Source organism: Apiospora kogelbergensis (genome assembly GCF_038363985.1).
Source record: "Apiospora kogelbergensis strain CBS 113332 chromosome Unknown utg000006l_segment0_segment0, whole genome shotgun sequence".
Taxonomy (NCBI): domain Eukaryota; kingdom Fungi; phylum Ascomycota; class Sordariomycetes; order Amphisphaeriales; family Apiosporaceae; genus Apiospora; species Apiospora kogelbergensis.
The window spans coordinates 2,408,799-2,424,713 of NW_027117423.1; the positions used below are offsets into that span (position 1 = coordinate 2,408,799).

A 15,915-nucleotide genomic window follows, 5' to 3' on the forward strand; every position below is an offset into this window, starting at 1 on the left:
CGTACTTTGGCATCACAGAATGTGCTGAGCAGAGTCACTGAGAGGAGTGTCTGGGTTTCATCCCTTTCAAAATAACTTCGCAGGTTCATCAGTAAGGACGTAGCCATTTATCCAGGACTACCGTACGAGTAAGCTAGAGGAAGAAACACAAGACATCTGCATCCCAACAGACTGGATGCCTCGGAGCGAAAGCTTGTGCCAGACTATGTTCAGGGTCGATTGGGGGATTCTCAGTCAAGCGGGCAGGCCCGCGAAACCGGCACGTTAGCACCGTTGTCCCCCCTCTCGGCTTGAGCCACAAGTCCTGATCCTACCTGGCTCGAACCCAATTCATCCTCTGGCCATCCTTCTCCAATAACGCTTTGATTAGGACGTCCAAGGTGTATCTGCTGCCAACGGCAATGAGCAAACGTGATCAGACACTCAAGCCGCCTCGAGCCAGCTGCCAATGAGGCCGCACAGTCCGAACCCCACGAAGATCGGAGCTTGCGGAAACGCGGGACCCCCGAACTCCGGGTCCAGTCCCGTGGTCTCGGGAAACAAGATGGCGACCAGTCCGGCCGCCCAGTAAATCGAGCCGGTGAAAGCGCTGATGCCCATGTATTCTCGCCTCAGGCGTGGGGTGAGGGGCTTGCGCCATGTGTAGAAGAGCGTGGCGGCCCCCAGGATCACCGACAAGCTGATGGTTTGGGCGTTATGGAATCTGCACGCCGAACAAAGTGAGACATGTCGTCAGTAACAGTCTATTGGGCATTTAGATATGCTCCTCGAGTTGCTTACTTCGCATGGGGTGGCCAATTAGGGTTCTGCATATGCGTGGGGCCCATGTCTGCCATGATGGCCCCGAAGAGCAGGCCGATCGAGTCGACCGTCAGAAGCACGCGTCCCAGCATTCTGGTGATCAATACCGAGCAGTATTACAGAGGCGTTGTAGTTGCCCCTTTGCTGCCATTGCGACATAGCACAAGCTGCATCTTTACGAAACAGCTAATATGCATGCTACTTCCGACACTACCGCCCGGCAGAAAGCAACCCGAATACGCTTTGCTTTGTAAGCATCTTCAGATATGTCACAGCCCGAACTACGTGTATTAGAGCGCACGTCGGCGGCGGTGCGGCCACGGGCGGATATCCACAGTCAACGAGGAAAGGACCTCCTACTTTCACTCCCTTCTGCCATCTTCCCCAGCACCGAGGACGGACGGCCTGGAGTACATATGGCGGTCTCTAGCCAGTTCGAATGCTGATGTTCCACGATTTTCTATCGAGGGCTTCTATGGAGGGGAAGCTTCAGTGCCGCTAGACCCGAACGGGCTAGCGGCGCCAATGGCTGTCCTCGGCTGTAGGCCGATTGCTCCGTTGGGTTGGAACCAAATTTTCTACAGCTTCGTCGTTGACCTCAAAATAAAGGCAGACCTTCTTCTCGCAAACGACTTCTCCTCCTCCCTTCACCCCAATTCTCTCTCCGCAAAACCCCCCGCCGTTCCTCTTTTTCTTGTTCGTCCTACTATACCCTACTTAATTACTAGATATGCAGCGTGCTTTGTCTTCTCGGGCCAGAGCCTCGGCTCTGTCCACTGCTGCCAAGTACAGACTCGGTAGCTCGTCACAACAGCTCCGATTTGCGCACAAGGTTCGTTGTTATGCAATCTTTTCCTCAACCCGGGCGGTCGATCTTCATGCTAACACAAACACCAACAGGAGCTGAAGTTCGGTGTGGAAGGCCGTGCTTCCCTGCTGGCCGGTGTTGAGACCCTCTCCAAGGCTGTTGCCACAACACTGGGCCCCAAGGGCCGCAACGTCCTGATAGAATCCAGCTACGGCTCGCCCAAGATCACCAAAGGTATGTTCCTACCGCCATCTCCTAATCGGACCACAGCCCATCGTTGCTCAAGAGCCTTGCTGACCTATGTTTGTTAGATGGTGTGACTGTTGCGAAGGCCATCACCCTCAAGGACAAGTTTGAGAACCTCGGTGCCAGATTAGTCCAAGATGTCGCCTCGAAAACGAACGAATCCGCCGGTGACGGTACCACTAGTGCTACCGTTCTTGCGAGCGCCATCTTTGCCGAGACCGTGAAGAACGTGGCCGCCGGTTGCAACCCCATGGACTTGCGCCGCGGTACCCAGGCCGCTGTCAACGCCGTTGTCGAGTACCTCCAGAAGAACAAGAAGGATATCACCACCAGCGCCGAGATTGCCCAGGTCGCCACTATCAGTGCCAACGGCGATACTCACATTGGCAAGCTCATTGCCAACGCCATGGAGAAGGTCGGAAAGGAGGGTGTCATCACCGTCAAGGAAGGCAAGACCATGAACGATGAGCTCGAGGTCACCGAGGGCATGCGCTTCGACCGTGGCTTTGTGTCTCCTTACTTCATCACCGACTCCAAGACTCAGAAGGTTGAGTTCGAGAAGCCTCTGATCCTGCTTTCGGAGAAGAAGATCTCGGCCGTTCAGGACATCATCCCCGCTCTTGAGGTCTCCACTCAGCAGCGCCGCCCCTTGTCATCATTGCCGAGGACATTGATGGCGAGGCTCTTGCCGTCTGCATTCTCAACAAGCTCCGTGGCCAGCTCCAAGTTGCTGCTGTCAAGGCCCCCGGTTTCGGTGATAACCGCAAGTCCATCCTGGGCGACCTTGCCGTTCTGACCAACGGTACCGTCTTCTCCGATGAGCTCGACATCAAGCTGGAGAAGGCCACGCCCGACATGCTCGGCTCTACTGGCTCCATCACCATCACCAAGGAGGATACCATTATCCTGAACGGTGAGGGCAGCAAGGACAGCATCACCCAGCGCTGTGAGCAGATCCGAGGTGTCATGGCTGACCCCACCACCTCCGAGTACGAGAAGGAGAAGCTTCAGGAGCGTCTTGCCAAGCTCTCTGGTGGTGTTGCCGTCATCAAGGTTGGTGGCAACTCCGAGGTTGAGGTTGGTGAGAAGAAGGACCGCTTCGTTGATGCGCTGAACGCCACCCGTGCGGCCGTCGAGGAGGGTATCCTGCCCGGTGGCGGTACTGCCCTTCTCAAGGCCTCCAGCAACGCCCTGAAGGGCGTTGAGGCCGCCAACTTCGACCAGCAGCTTGGTATCAACATCATCAAGAGCGCCATCACCCGCCCCGCCCGCCGTATCGTGGAGAACGCCGGTGAGGAGGGCTCTGTTGTCGTCGGCAAGATCATGTCCGAGTTCAGCGAAGACTTCAACAAGGGCTTCGATGCCGCTAAGGGCGAGTACGTCGACATGATTGAGGCCGGTATCCTTGACCCCCTCAAGGTCGTGCGAACTGGTCTGGTTGATGCCAGCGGTGTCGCCTCGCTCCTCGGAACCACCGAGGTCGCGATCGTCGAGGCGCCCGAGGAGAAGGGCGCTGCCCCTCCTATGGGCGGCATGGGTGGCATGGGCGGCATGGGCGGCATGGGTGGTATGATGTAAAAAGCATACACGCGTGATTTTCTTTTCTACATTGTATCAAAAAGGACATATGGCTTTGGAGTTAAAAGGGACGGAAGAGCGCCGTGGGGGCTTGTCATCATCTCCTCTCTTTGCCCGTGTACCCCTATCTGTATATATTACATGTTGATATCCCGTCGGCGTTGCGGGATGTATAGTATTAGTCTAAAAGGGCCCAGGCTAAACACGAGAGCATGCATTGATGACGACCGAGTCTACTCATGATGGAACAAGCGATGGCAGCTGCCGACCGACCGACCACGACTAGCCGGTAAAATAGCAATGGCTACGTAAGCAGCCCTACGGACAATGACGCTGTTGGGTCTGCCAGCTTGCTGCCGTGTTGTGGTTGCGATGATGGATGGATGGATTGGTTGAAAACTTACGACCTCATGGGGCTGAGAGAGCACAGGCCAGTGTGGCCCCCAATTGCTAAGGCAACGACCACTTGTCCCCCTGTCTTCTGCCCTGTCCCCCTGTCGACGAGCACCCACACCTCGCAGGACCCCCCCCACTGACCGACAAGAGCTGCCTTGGTCATAGTAGGTTAAAGTGCTGCGTAGTGGTGTTGCGTTGCTCTCCATTACCCCTCCAGCCGTGCGGTTTAGCTGGTAGCCTGCCCGACTTTTGGTACCTTGGCCTGGGTGCCTGGGTGCTTGGTGCAAGGGGAGAGTGGGAGAGAAAGAGAGGGAGAGGGGAGCAGAAAGAGAGGAGACCCGAAGAGACAGACAGACGGACAGACAGCCAGAGGGAGACGAGCGAGCCCACTCTTCCGCCTCTCCATATGCGATTGATTGCGACCACCTCCAGTCCAGACTAAAAACAACTCTTTCACTCTTCCACCTGTCTAACCTCTAACCTACCTTTTACCGCTCAACTCCAAATTTCCTACCCATCAAGCCCGACAGGCGGCAGAAGCATTTCCTTGCTATTGTAAGAGCTCCCCGCCTACATCGACCGATTTTGGTCTTCCTGGAACTCCCCTACATCTTTCCTGCCTTCTCCCGCCCGTCTGGTCTGATTCTCCTGAACTACCCCGCTAACCGTCGCCTTCTCTGCTTCATCACAGCCCAGTCAAGACCGACCAGAAGAGTTTCTTTTGCGCAACACCCCATCCACAGCAAAAATGGTAAGCTGCGCCCGGACAATCCGTGCCCGATTTGTATTGTCGTGCTAATTCCTGTGCTCCGTAGTCTCAATCAGGGTTCGTCCTCCTCCTGCCTTTCTATCAACAGATGGCTGTTCTGTTCTCTTGTCGTGTGCCCGTGATGCTTCGTTGCTGCTGCCCCACCAACGCCAACCGACTTCGCGGCACACGACAAACAGCCAGTGCTATGCACCCTACGCCGAGTAATGAATGGACTTTGCGCTGACTCTTTGTGCAAAACAGAGCCACCACCTCGCAAGAGTGCATAACGGCCTTCAACGACTTGAAGCTCAACAAGAAGTACAAGTACATTATCTACAAGCTGTCGGACGACAACCGTGAGATCGTCGTCGAGGAAGCCTCGGACGACAAGGACTGGGAGAACTTCCGCAGCAAGCTCGTCAACGCCACCACCAAGTCCAAGAGCGTATGTGTTCGATTCCGGTCCCACATGTTCTTCTTGACCGCCCGCTAACCAGATGACGCAACTAGGGTTCCGTCGGCAAGGGTCCTCGCTACGCCGTCTACGACTTCGAGTACAACCTCGCATCCGGCGAGGGTGCCCGCAACAAGATCACATTCATTGCCTGGTCGCCCGATGATGCCGGTGTCATGGTACGTCCCCCTTCTCGGCCGCTATGTGTGGCCCCCTCGTCTCCTTTCTCCATCGGTGAATTAACCCTTTCTGTTGCAGGCCAAGATGGTGTACGCCTCGTCCAAGGAGGCCCTGAAGCGATCTCTCAACGGCATCGCCACTGAGCTGCAGGCCAACGACCAGGATGATGTTGAATACGACACCGTGCTCAAGATCGTCAGCAAGGGTCTGGCCGGTTAAACAACATGACATGACACCCCCAAGAGATACCAAGAACATAATGGATGAAATTGAGATCTTTTACGTGATACAGAGTGCAGCTGGAGCATCTTGCTGTGCGGGAAGTCTACGACGTTTACGAAACCAAACCCCTCATGCGACAAGTTAGGGACTGAAGATTGGACGGCTAGGCCCTTTGCCTGTCTAATATAGGAAGGAGGCAATGTAGAAACCGTGGGTCAAGTTGGGTTCTCTCGAGGCAGCACAAGTTTCTAGATTTGATGTTGGTTGGAGAGGGCCAGTCCCTGCATTAGAGAAAACAAAAACAACCTCTTCTTCACCCCATGCTGGAACGTAGAGCATATAACACATTGCACTGGTCCCGGCATTTTTGGTCAATTCATTACTGGATCTCGAAATACTTAAGCTCCTCCCTAACCCTTCGCTTTCCAAGCCGTCTGGAACGTATCAAAAACTTTCGTGGCCTCCTTTTCGTCCCGTATCCGCTGTAGCAGAAATCCTTTGAGATCATCCCAGAACTCGGGCGACTGAAGAGTTTCGGAACCGCTGGTGCCCTGTGCGACATCAGCCTGTGCGGCTTCCGCGGTCTTCTCGGTAGCCGTGGCGGAGGCGGAGGCGGCTAATGCGGCGCCCCCCATCACCATGACACTGAACTCAAGCGTAGTCGGGCCGCCCTCTTCGGCCAGCTCCTTCAGGACCTTGCTGTCGACGACGGGCTTCTTCTTGTACAGCAACTTGATCTTCTCGGGCGCAACCCCCTCCCGCCAGCTCGGCGGCCACGGCGGCCTTGAGGTCCAGCATCGACGTGTTGGGCGTCTGCGACGTGAGCTTCAGATCCAGCGGCGGGTTGCGCAGCGACTTGATGACGACGGTGAAGGAGCGCTCGGAACCCGGGGGCCCGCCGTCGCCGACGCCGCGGTTCTTGGGCTTGCTCATGGGTTTCGAGGGGCGGGGGAGGGTGTACTGTGGTCGTTGTCAGTCATGCTGGTTCAAAAGGCTGCTACTGCTACGACGATCGGGGGGCGTCGAAGGGGCGACAGGGGCGACAGATAATGAGTGAGCGAGAGGCGAGGAAGAACTCACGGCGCTGCGGGCTGGGTAGCTCCGCGGGTCCTCGACGTGGTCGGCCGACAGCTTGAGGGGCCGGCTGTCGAGGGCCGCGAGGAACTGCTTGGCGAAGGTGACTTCGGTCATGGTGGCGAGTTCGCGCGGGTTCGTGCTCAGGGTCGGGAAGGGGTAAGAGGTGTAGAGGGTCTCGGGAGGCGGCGGCGGTCTTCGTCTGCCGTTGTCCATATAACTTCTGGAGAGCTAGGTGGGAGGATCAATAGCGATGATGATGCTGCGGCGTGAGTTGGCGGATACTGTGGCTCTCCCTCTGGCTCTGGCTCCGGGCTCTCTCAAGCTGCTGCTGGCTGCCAAGTTCCGAGGGGTGCGAGGTGGGGGTGGGGTTGGCTGGTTGGGGTGGCTACGCCTGCCACTGTGGCTGGAGCCTGCGGTATCCATCATCCATCCGTTGGACACACAAAGGGTGGTGGGTGGTCTTGTTGCCTGGTATTTCCCGCCTTCCACCCTCTCGATGCTACTTGAACACTAAGTCTTCCTTTTTTGAACCGTTCTCTGAAGAGCTTTGTGTTCCTACGGAAGTTCCTACGGAAGTCAAGGAAGCTATCTCGTGGTGATCCAAACTGTGAATATGAACGACTTGCCCGAGCGTCCAATTCCTGAGGCCGCTTGATCAGCAGCAAGCAAGAGGGACTTAGAGACCCTTATATTGCGCTTCGCCACCGCATGGCATCTGCCGATTTGGGTGGTGTTTTGTCTGGTCCGCTCTAAGCTATGATAAAAGAGAAGAAGCGGCCCTGGGCACACGTTGAGACGCAGACACAGAGGGAACAGAATACCGACAAACGGCCATTCCAGCAGCGAATCTCGAATCCACTATCGCCAATCCAGCCCCTGAGATTGGAGGCATATATCAGGCAAATGCCCAAATCAAGAAGAAGAGCCTTGCTGATGATATCACCCAAGCAGGTAGTTCGCGACCTAGCATGCGGCCGCATCTTAGGTTGCCGATTAGCTGGAGATGGGTCAGGGAAAAAGAAAAGCTACTGCCTCCGGTTTGTGTCTTGACGATCTAGGCTCTAAACACCATGTTGCTGGCCGAGAAAGGAAATGAGCTTCTTCCCGCCTGCTGCGTACCAGTCAGTCCAGGGCCGGGAAGGGAATTGCCGCCGGAGAGGTCAACATCCGGGGTAAGCTAGTGGCTGGTTTTAGTCCACTGCGATCCATCTTCTTTAGGCAGGACTATTGGAAATTGCACTATCTTCATTGGTCCCGCCTGCCCGTCTAGTCCTCGATTTGTTCCTTGCAGCCTGTCATCTGGTGTCGATTGCCAACATTTCGGGAGACGGCGCCATCGTTTGTTTTCCAAAAGCCCAGCAATCTCGGCGAGAATGCTGGCATACTGCAATCGCCTTCGCTACTCAGCCGGTACCCAGGACGGGGAAGTGGCCTACATAGCTGTCATGTCTCAGATGACAGCAATCTCAAGACAGCCAGCGTACATGCTTACAGAAGGAAACAATGAACTCTGCAGACTTTTGCAATTCCTCGCTAGCGCAAGGGGCTCCAGAGAGGTGCGGCAGTACGGCTAAGCTCACGACGCTACAGTCGTGGTGAATGTGGCTAGGGGAACTCTCACATTCTTACTTGCTTGTTACTGGATTGGGAGCTTGTCTTCGTTGAGAGACAACCCGGTTGGCAACACTGCAAGCGCCCCGATCGCCATCATCGTGGTTGTCCGCCCAAGCAAGCGTCCTATCCGGCTATCATTCCTTCCGAACTAGAGCTGCAGGTTGACATGGCAGGAAATTAGGTAGGGGGATAATGGGGGGACATAGCAAGTGATAGAGTGTCTATAAGATTAGAGAGCGCCCTCGTCTACCAGAGAAAGAGAGTGCTCCAGTTCCGTGTGCATCCTCTCCTGTTTCCCCGAAGACTATACAGCTCATCCGCATCACATACCACCCCGAACTCTCAACATGCGTTTCTCCAAGATTGCCGCCGTGGCTGCCGCCGCCACCGTCGCCGAGGCTCAGCGCCCTACGGACACTTCGATCTGCGACTACTACACCACCGCCCTGCTGAAGGAGAACACAGCCAAGAACCAGCTGACTCTGCTGACTCTGGTCGTCAACACTGTTGTCATCGGTAACTGTAAGTCTCTCCCGGGATGGTTTCTCCTCATAGTCACCTGATCACAAGGAATCACGGGTCATTAACACAGCATCTTCCCCTCAGACACCATGCCCAATGTAGGCATCAAGGTCCCCGGTATTTTGGCCGCCGGCAAATACGAAGGCACCGACGTCAACCTCCTGCCTTACTTCACTGGTGAGCTGGCCTCCAGCAACCGTGGCGGTAACATGGGTGTCGCCATCAACTTCCTCGACGGTGGTGCCGCCGAGCCCCTGATGAAGAACATGCCCGCCAACGACATGAACTCGAGGCAATAGTAAGTTGCAACACCACAAGGTCTCAGTGTAGGCAGACATGACTGACCAATACCCCCCCACAGCTTCCTCCTTACCCACTTGTACCAGTTCTTCGGCTCGCTTCTCGGCTGCTCGCAGCAGGGTATGCCCGGCTTCGACGCCTACACGGCCGCGCCATCCATGTACAAGGTGCACAAGTTCATGGACCTGAACAAGTACGAGGTCGGCTACTTCATCCAGCAGGTCGGCATGGCCGCCGCGTCCTTCGGTGTTGCGGAGGACGACGTCAAGGCCGTCGGCACCGCCCTCAACACCCTCTTCGGCTACCGCTGCGCGCCGCCCGCCACTGCCATTAAGGCCCAGGGCCCCCAGCTGCAGAGCATCTGCATCGACGGCAGCTGCCCCGTCTCGCCAATGGCCAACGGCACTTGCGATGCTGGCTACGAAGCCGTTATGGTCCCCATGAACACCACCTCCAACAGCACCAAGCCTGCCCCCGGCTCCATCGGCACTGCTACCATGCCTGCTGGCGCTAGCAACACTGGTGCCGGTGGCATGAACCCTACCATGACCGGCATGCCCAGCTCTGTCCCTACTGCCGGCGCGGCCGCTTATGGCTTCAGCTTCGCCGCCGTAGCCGCAGCCGTCGCTGCTTTTGCGATCTAATCATTTTGTATGTCTTGACGTTAAGAATTATGGGAACGTGGAGAAGGTCGTATATAGAAAAGGGGTTAATGTATTTATCAATATCATTCGCTGATTAATCAGTCTTCTAATCGTTAATTTTTACATGGAGACTCTCGTGACATCTGTGCATTGCATGAACTACTTGATGAGTAAGATGATATTGGTTTGGAGAATGTCATAACAAATTTGTAGTTGCACTTGGAGCTGGCTTACACGGAAGTCCCTAATCGGTTTTTCTTTCTTTCTTTCCATTTCCAACCACTTTGGATTAGCCGAAAATGGAGTGCACTTTTTTTTAATATGGCCTTTACTCCTTGACTCCTGATTGCGGATACAAAATGCAGCTTTTATCTCTGTTGTTTAGCCAACATCCGAGATCGATACGGCGAATGGCTGCCTCTTTGCCACCGTTGACTGCCCATGCATTCCGTTAAGTCGGACCGCTCCTACGTTAAGCAAGAACAGCTAAAAATAAGCAACGATCAACAGCAGAGCCCACTCGCCACTGCAAGCACAACGCACGCACATACACCGGCAACACAATCGAGCCTCGAGTCGATTTTGGCCCTGTCAATCCGCTGATCCAGCCGCCTAATCCGCGATCCGTGAGCCATTCACTACAGAATCTGAGCCAGTCAGATATCACCGTTTGTATGCAGTGAGATTCGGACTGCATGAAAAGCCGTTCTTCCATGGGGGAAGACTGGCTTGGCACTCTGGAGCCCAACCCCCGAATCGGACGACGCATCCGGAGAAGGTTGGTAGGTCTGCCCATCATGCCACCAGTAAAGAAGAGGAAGATACGAGTAGGGGAAAGGCTGTGTGGTTATACTGTTGGTGTGGTAAGATGCTATTGCTTATGGGGACGAGTTGATGCAACCCCGCCCTCGCCCACCATCCGAATAGGGACCTGTTTTGGGGGCTGTCAACATAAAGCCTGTACCTATCCGAGAAGCTCATTGGCGCGTTGGGCATCGCGCAGACGTCCAGAACGGCCGGGTCACACCACACGCTTCCAATACTTACTCAGGCTGAGGGGGGCTCTGTCAGAGGAGGGTGCAAGAAAGCCATGGGTGGGCTGCTGCAATCTCGCATGGCCGTATACTACCCATGGGCTAGACCATATGGCATTTGCTTTAACGTGGGTGGGAAGGGCATAGCAGCCTGCCATTCCCATTCCCATTCCCCTTCATCCAGGCAGGCAGTCCATATCTTGCATTCACCCAGCTCTTCCGGAGAACTCCCCCTCCTCTTTGTATCTATCGACAACATTGAGAACGTGATAATCACCACTTGGTCGCAGAGCTGCAAAATGGAGATGTCTGGAGTCGCAGCATAAACAGCTGTACTTCTGCGGCAGAGATAGGCGGATAATAGTGCTTGGCTTGCGCCATGCGTCGCATACCGACCCAATACAACCCAGGCCGCGGTGGCAGCTTTGCGCCGTTGGCTCAGGACGAACAGGAACATGGCCCCGAACAGGAACATGAGGTCGAGGTCGAGGTCGAGGCCGGGGCAGGCGAAGAAGGCCAGCTGCGCCGGCATAGGCTGTCGGCGAAGGAACGATTCCGGGATCAGGTGCAACAAGTAATCCGACAATCCTCCGTTACCCACGATGAGCAGGAATATGGGCCCGTTCAAGCCCACCCAGAATACACGGCGCCGCTTGCCTCTCCCCGAATCACCCGAGGAACCTGGCGCTCGCCGCCGGAGGAGTTTGAGGATATCAACATTGCTGAGCTGCCGGCCACATATGTCGAGTACTACGCAAGGGCGCCGTCCAGTCTAAGCAAGGAGAGCGATGCGCCCACGGAGTCTACCTATGTCGATGACAAGGACAAGTTCTTCTACTGCGCTTACGAGACACCCGTCATTGACATGGACGAGAAGAGACCCCCTCCAACGACATCAAGGCCTAAGCAGGGATTTTCTGATTACAGGCCGTTCGTGTTGAAGAGCTCGTTCTCGTTGCTCCTCTTGCTACTGTTGGCGGCCCTGCTTGGCTTAACAGTCTATTCCACACAGACTCTTCCCACCGAAAAGCAAGTATTGGACTCCTACAATGTTACCGGCCTGAAGCTGCGAGATCTGATTCCCGCTCGTGCGTCTGGTCGCGGCTCATTCATCTCCATGAGACTCGGCCGCGCTGAACAAAATGGCAACGCTACGCAGCCTGGGGAGCCTGGGAAGGCACCGCCGGATGACGCGCCGCCGGAAAAGACTAGCAAGACGACGGCGATTCCTACTCCTCCGACCAAGGGCACATCTGCCCAGACGCTCCCACTTTCTGAGCCGGCCCCAACGACTGTCGACATTGTAACCCCTGTCACATCGCCCAAGCAAAAACCTCCTACCAACCCTCCAACCCCTGAGCCAAGTGACCCAAGGCCGCCGGAACATTCGCCTCCTCCGCCTCCACCACCCGAGAAACCGGACACAGGGCCGAAAGACCCTCACAAACCGCCAGGGCACTTTCCTCCACCACCGGAAAACTCCCCTCCACCACCGCCCGTGAAGACCCCTGCTCCATCCCCAGTAACATCTCCTCCTCCACCTGCAGATTCCCCTCCAGCAACATCACCCAAGGATACTCCTTCGACTTCTACTGCCATGAAGGATTCTCCACTCCCCATAACAACCACAGAGACGCAGCCTGCGACCACTGGTGGAGATGGCGGCGGAGTGAAGCCGCCCTCTACCCCTCCATCGTCTGATACTAGCGAACCGCCCAAAACGACTTCCAAGCCATCACAAACGGAGACGCTAGGGGGCAGGTCCCTGAAAAGGTGTGCACCACAACCGTGATAGTGACGATAACCAAGACGTCTACCATTCCCGAATATTTCACAATCCAGACTCATGGTCTTTTCGTCCTCGCTCGTAGCCTTGGAGCTCGCGGGGAGATGGATGCGGCCCCTGTTACGAGATTTATACCTCGACAAGTCCCGAGTTGTCTTTCCACCGTAACGATCACCAATACTGCTGAAATCACTGTGACTATTGGTCTAGACATCCCGGTAAATACTACTCCAAACAATCAAAACCCCGACCCAGGAGATCAGAACCCTGGAGCGACGACGACGAATGCGCCCTCACCAGGTCCCACTGCAGTTACCCCAGATCCTGCAACTTCTCCAGTTGTGATTCCAATTGGCAACCCGAACTCCCCTGTGACGAAGCCGGGACATCACACAAAGCCCACCACAGGCGATTCAGACCCTGCAGCTCCCGTAGTTACCATTCAAACCGACACTGAGACGAAGCCGGGTGGACAAGTACCACCAAAAAATCCTACAACTCCCCCAATACCGATTCCAACTGATAATCCGAACCATGAGACAAAGCCGGGTGAACAAGATCCACCAAAGCCCATCACAGGCGAACCAGATCAGCCAAAACCCCCTTTCAAACTCCCAGTCCAGATAGTCCAGTTCAAACTCCGCCCCCTAATCCCAACCCACCGCAAGCCAGCAATGCACCTCCCACCGGGCAACAACCGCCGCCATCGTCGCCACCGCCGCCTCCGAGGCCAAGTGCCACGCCTCCTGTCGACCAAGCACCACCGCCCGGCAACTCACCTCCTTTGCAGCAGCAACCAACGGCTCCTCCGGCAGCAGGTAGCAAGTCTTCCACAGTTCCACTGCCTCTTGCAACTTCGGATCCTGAAGAGGTGCCACCGCCTGTTCTTGGGGTGGTTTCAACACCTCGGCCAGCTGCAAATACTCCGCCGCCGCCACAGCAGCAAAAGCCTGAGGATACGCCATCATCACCACAACATCAAGATCACGATAATCTACCTCCACCACCACAACAGCAGAGCCCTGAGAATACAGCTCCGCCACAACAGAAGAAACCGGACGATACACCCACTGCGCCGCAGGGTACACCGCCGCCACAACAAAAGAAGCCAGCCAATACACCCGTCCTCCCATATACTATCACGGTGGTAGTGCCTACGGAAGTCGAACAGCATTCCACCATGACGAGTACCTCGATCGAGACCACTACAGTAAGTTGTTATCAAAGCCAGCTATTTCGCTGTTACTCACTGGACGACAGGACCCTATAGGTGCGATCTTTACGCAAGAACGCATCACAACAATAGACGTGGTCCAAAAGGTGGTATCCCAAGCCACGGTTATCTACACCGACTGGACAGAGACAGACGACTTTATGACCTTCCTATACACAACCTTCACAGACGCAGCGGGTGTTCCAACCGCGACGCGCGGTGGCCTCGTCAACATGGCACCTTTTTTGACCACATTCACTGATGCCGAGGGACATCCGACCAGGACAGGAACTGCGTGGCATCAGAACAGGTGGGGAACTCGAACCAAGCCGGATGGGCACGGAGGCATAACTACCGAGACTTACGTATCGAAGACGACTACAACAACACTAAGTGATGACTGGGGTCGTCCTACTGCTACAATGACAGAGGTGGTCACGGAAACTTTGGCCGTCACCACGCTGTTCGATTCAAATGGCGTCCCGACCAAAACCAGTACGATGTGGGAACCGGTGACGATGACGAGTACAGCCATAGTCACACCTACAGTGACCGTCAGCAGCTCTCGCGGCAATGGCTTCAGCACGGCAAACCTGGCGGGCCTGAACTTGTCATCCAAAGACTACTTTCTTGGCCTCGTGTTGCCCCCGCTCCTGGCGGTAGCTATCTCGATCCCGGTCCGCATCCTCGATCAAACCGCCAAGCTGTACCAGCCATTCCACGCCTTGACGAGCAAACACGGCGCTGAGACTGTCGACTCTCTGTGCTTACAGTCAAGTAGCCTGATGGGTTTCGTGACAGGGGTGCGGTCGTTGGTGAGACACCAGGTGTTGCTGTCTGTGACTGGCCTGCTGCTTCTGATTAACGCGGTGCTCATACCCCTCAGCGCCGAGGCATTCAGCATATCCGTCAAGGGACCCGGTTGTTCGCCGGGAACAGCCGCTTCCTTGAGCTGCGATGTGACGTTACAGGCGTTTCCGACTCTGGTCAAGATCGGTTGCGCGCTGCTCAGCGCCATGATACTCTTACTCATTACCACAGCCGCCACACTGTGGAAGTGGAAGACGGGAGTCTGGCAGAATCCGTGGAGTATGGAGGTGATGGGCGAACTTGCCATCCACGACGAGTTCCGCGCCCTAATGAAACGTATCCGACCGAAGAACGGCGGCGTCATCAATAACAAGGAGGCCATCAAGGCTTTTGGCCAGCGGCGTTTTAGCCTAGAAGGCAAGTACTACAGCCACGGTTGGGGATACGGCGTCGTCATCAAGAATGACGCGGGAAGTCTGCTGAAGAGCAACAAGAAGAATGTTGGCTTCAGCAAGATGGCAAGGCAGAGCAAGGCCATGCCTTTCGGCGTCTTGGGTGTCTGGGGCAGGGTAGTTGCTCTTACGGTGCTGACCGCTCTGCTGATCACCTCCCTCGTTTACATCAGTACGGGCGCAGACTCACAGTTCGAGCATTTTTTGGACGGGGGATTCGTTTGGGGTTCGGTTCTTGTTTTGTGGCGTTGGTGTGATCGTTTCCCTATTCTGGGCCACGTTCTTCAATGGTAAGTTCGCTCGAACACGATGCTAGGCTTTATGGCATGTGCACAGCCTCATCCTAACTGTACTCATAGCTGTCGCCTTCCTCAGCCCCTACCGACTCTACCGAAAGCAGGATGACAAGGCAATGCTCCTGACTCCGCCCACCAATGCGTATTCGGGGCTCTGGGAAGTGTGCCACTGGCGACATCCCGACGGCTATCTCGGACTCGTGGCTTTCACGTCGATTCTGTCCGATGTGCTGCCCGTTCTGCTGGCCAACGTACCCTCCAAGGTGATGCAGGCGTCCACGACGCACCTCGTGTGCACCTGGCTCGCGGCCGCCATCATGTCGCAGATGCTGGTCGTCATCACCTGGTCGTTCTTGGTGGACTGGCCGCACATGACCATGGACCCCAGCAGCGTCGCCGGGGCTATCTACTTCGCGCTGGACCCAGGGACCTTCATGAGTGGCTATTCGGTGAGGTCAAGCACGCCGGGCGGAAGGTCTAGTCAGGTTTAGACGCGTGGGATATGTTTTGAATAATACACGAGTGATGTTTGTTTAACAATCAGCCACGAGAGTCAGTATACCGACTCGAAACGTATGCACTTACTTGTAAGGAGTTAAGCCTGCATCGCGGCGATAACGCACTTCCTGAGCAGGCTAGCGCGAGACGGCACGGTGAAGACCCACTTAGCAGAGCCGATATAAAGGCTCTAAGCACAGCTGCACTTCAAGCAAGTCTTTGGTAGTATAGTG

At 55.6% G+C, this 15,915-nt stretch overlaps 6 protein-coding genes across 6 annotated transcripts; 4 read left to right on the top strand and 2 right to left on the bottom strand.

Moving 5' to 3' along the window:
* Positions 1-423: 423 nt before the first annotated feature.
* Positions 424-893, bottom strand: PG998_009619 (uncharacterized protein; the record flags this gene model as incomplete). The annotated part of the gene is made up of 2 exons (XM_066876435.1): positions 424-703; positions 781-893. The coding sequence occupies 2 exons, from the start codon at positions 891-893 to the stop codon at positions 424-426; spliced, it is 393 nt and encodes a 130-aa protein (XP_066728591.1).
* A 609-nt stretch (positions 894-1,502) lies between these two features.
* On the top strand, positions 1,503-3,433 carry PG998_009620 (uncharacterized protein; the record flags this gene model as incomplete). Its single annotated transcript, XM_066876436.1, has 4 exons — positions 1,503-1,633; positions 1,702-1,843; positions 1,921-2,480; positions 2,537-3,433. Exons 1-4 carry the CDS (start codon positions 1,532-1,534, stop codon positions 3,431-3,433), a joined length of 1,701 nt encoding a protein of 566 aa, XP_066728592.1. The 5' UTR covers positions 1,503-1,531.
* Positions 3,434-4,577: 1,144 nt separating this feature from the next.
* PG998_009621 (cofilin) lies at positions 4,578-5,433 on the top strand (the record flags this gene model as incomplete). Its single annotated transcript, XM_066876437.1, has 5 exons — positions 4,578-4,580; positions 4,645-4,655; positions 4,842-5,025; positions 5,091-5,213; positions 5,293-5,433. The coding sequence occupies 5 exons, from the start codon at positions 4,578-4,580 to the stop codon at positions 5,431-5,433; spliced, it is 462 nt and encodes a 153-aa protein (XP_066728593.1).
* A 413-nt stretch (positions 5,434-5,846) lies between these two features.
* Positions 5,847-6,726, bottom strand: PG998_009622 (uncharacterized protein; the record flags this gene model as incomplete). Its single annotated transcript, XM_066876438.1, has 3 exons — positions 5,847-6,191; positions 6,214-6,396; positions 6,517-6,726. 3 exons carry the CDS (start codon positions 6,724-6,726, stop codon positions 5,847-5,849), a joined length of 738 nt encoding a protein of 245 aa, XP_066728594.1.
* Positions 6,727-8,474: 1,748 nt separating this feature from the next.
* PG998_009623 (uncharacterized protein) lies at positions 8,475-9,593 on the top strand (the record flags this gene model as incomplete). The annotated part of the gene is made up of 3 exons (XM_066876439.1): positions 8,475-8,649; positions 8,734-8,947; positions 9,011-9,593. 3 exons carry the CDS (start codon positions 8,475-8,477, stop codon positions 9,591-9,593), a joined length of 972 nt encoding a protein of 323 aa, XP_066728595.1.
* Positions 9,594-11,006: 1,413 nt separating this feature from the next.
* Positions 11,007-15,675, top strand: PG998_009624 (uncharacterized protein; the record flags this gene model as incomplete). The annotated part of the gene is made up of 4 exons (XM_066876440.1): positions 11,007-12,400; positions 13,032-13,623; positions 13,674-15,178; positions 15,225-15,675. 4 exons carry the CDS (start codon positions 11,007-11,009, stop codon positions 15,673-15,675), a joined length of 3,942 nt encoding a protein of 1,313 aa, XP_066728596.1.
* Between the last annotated feature and the right edge of the window lie 240 nt (positions 15,676-15,915).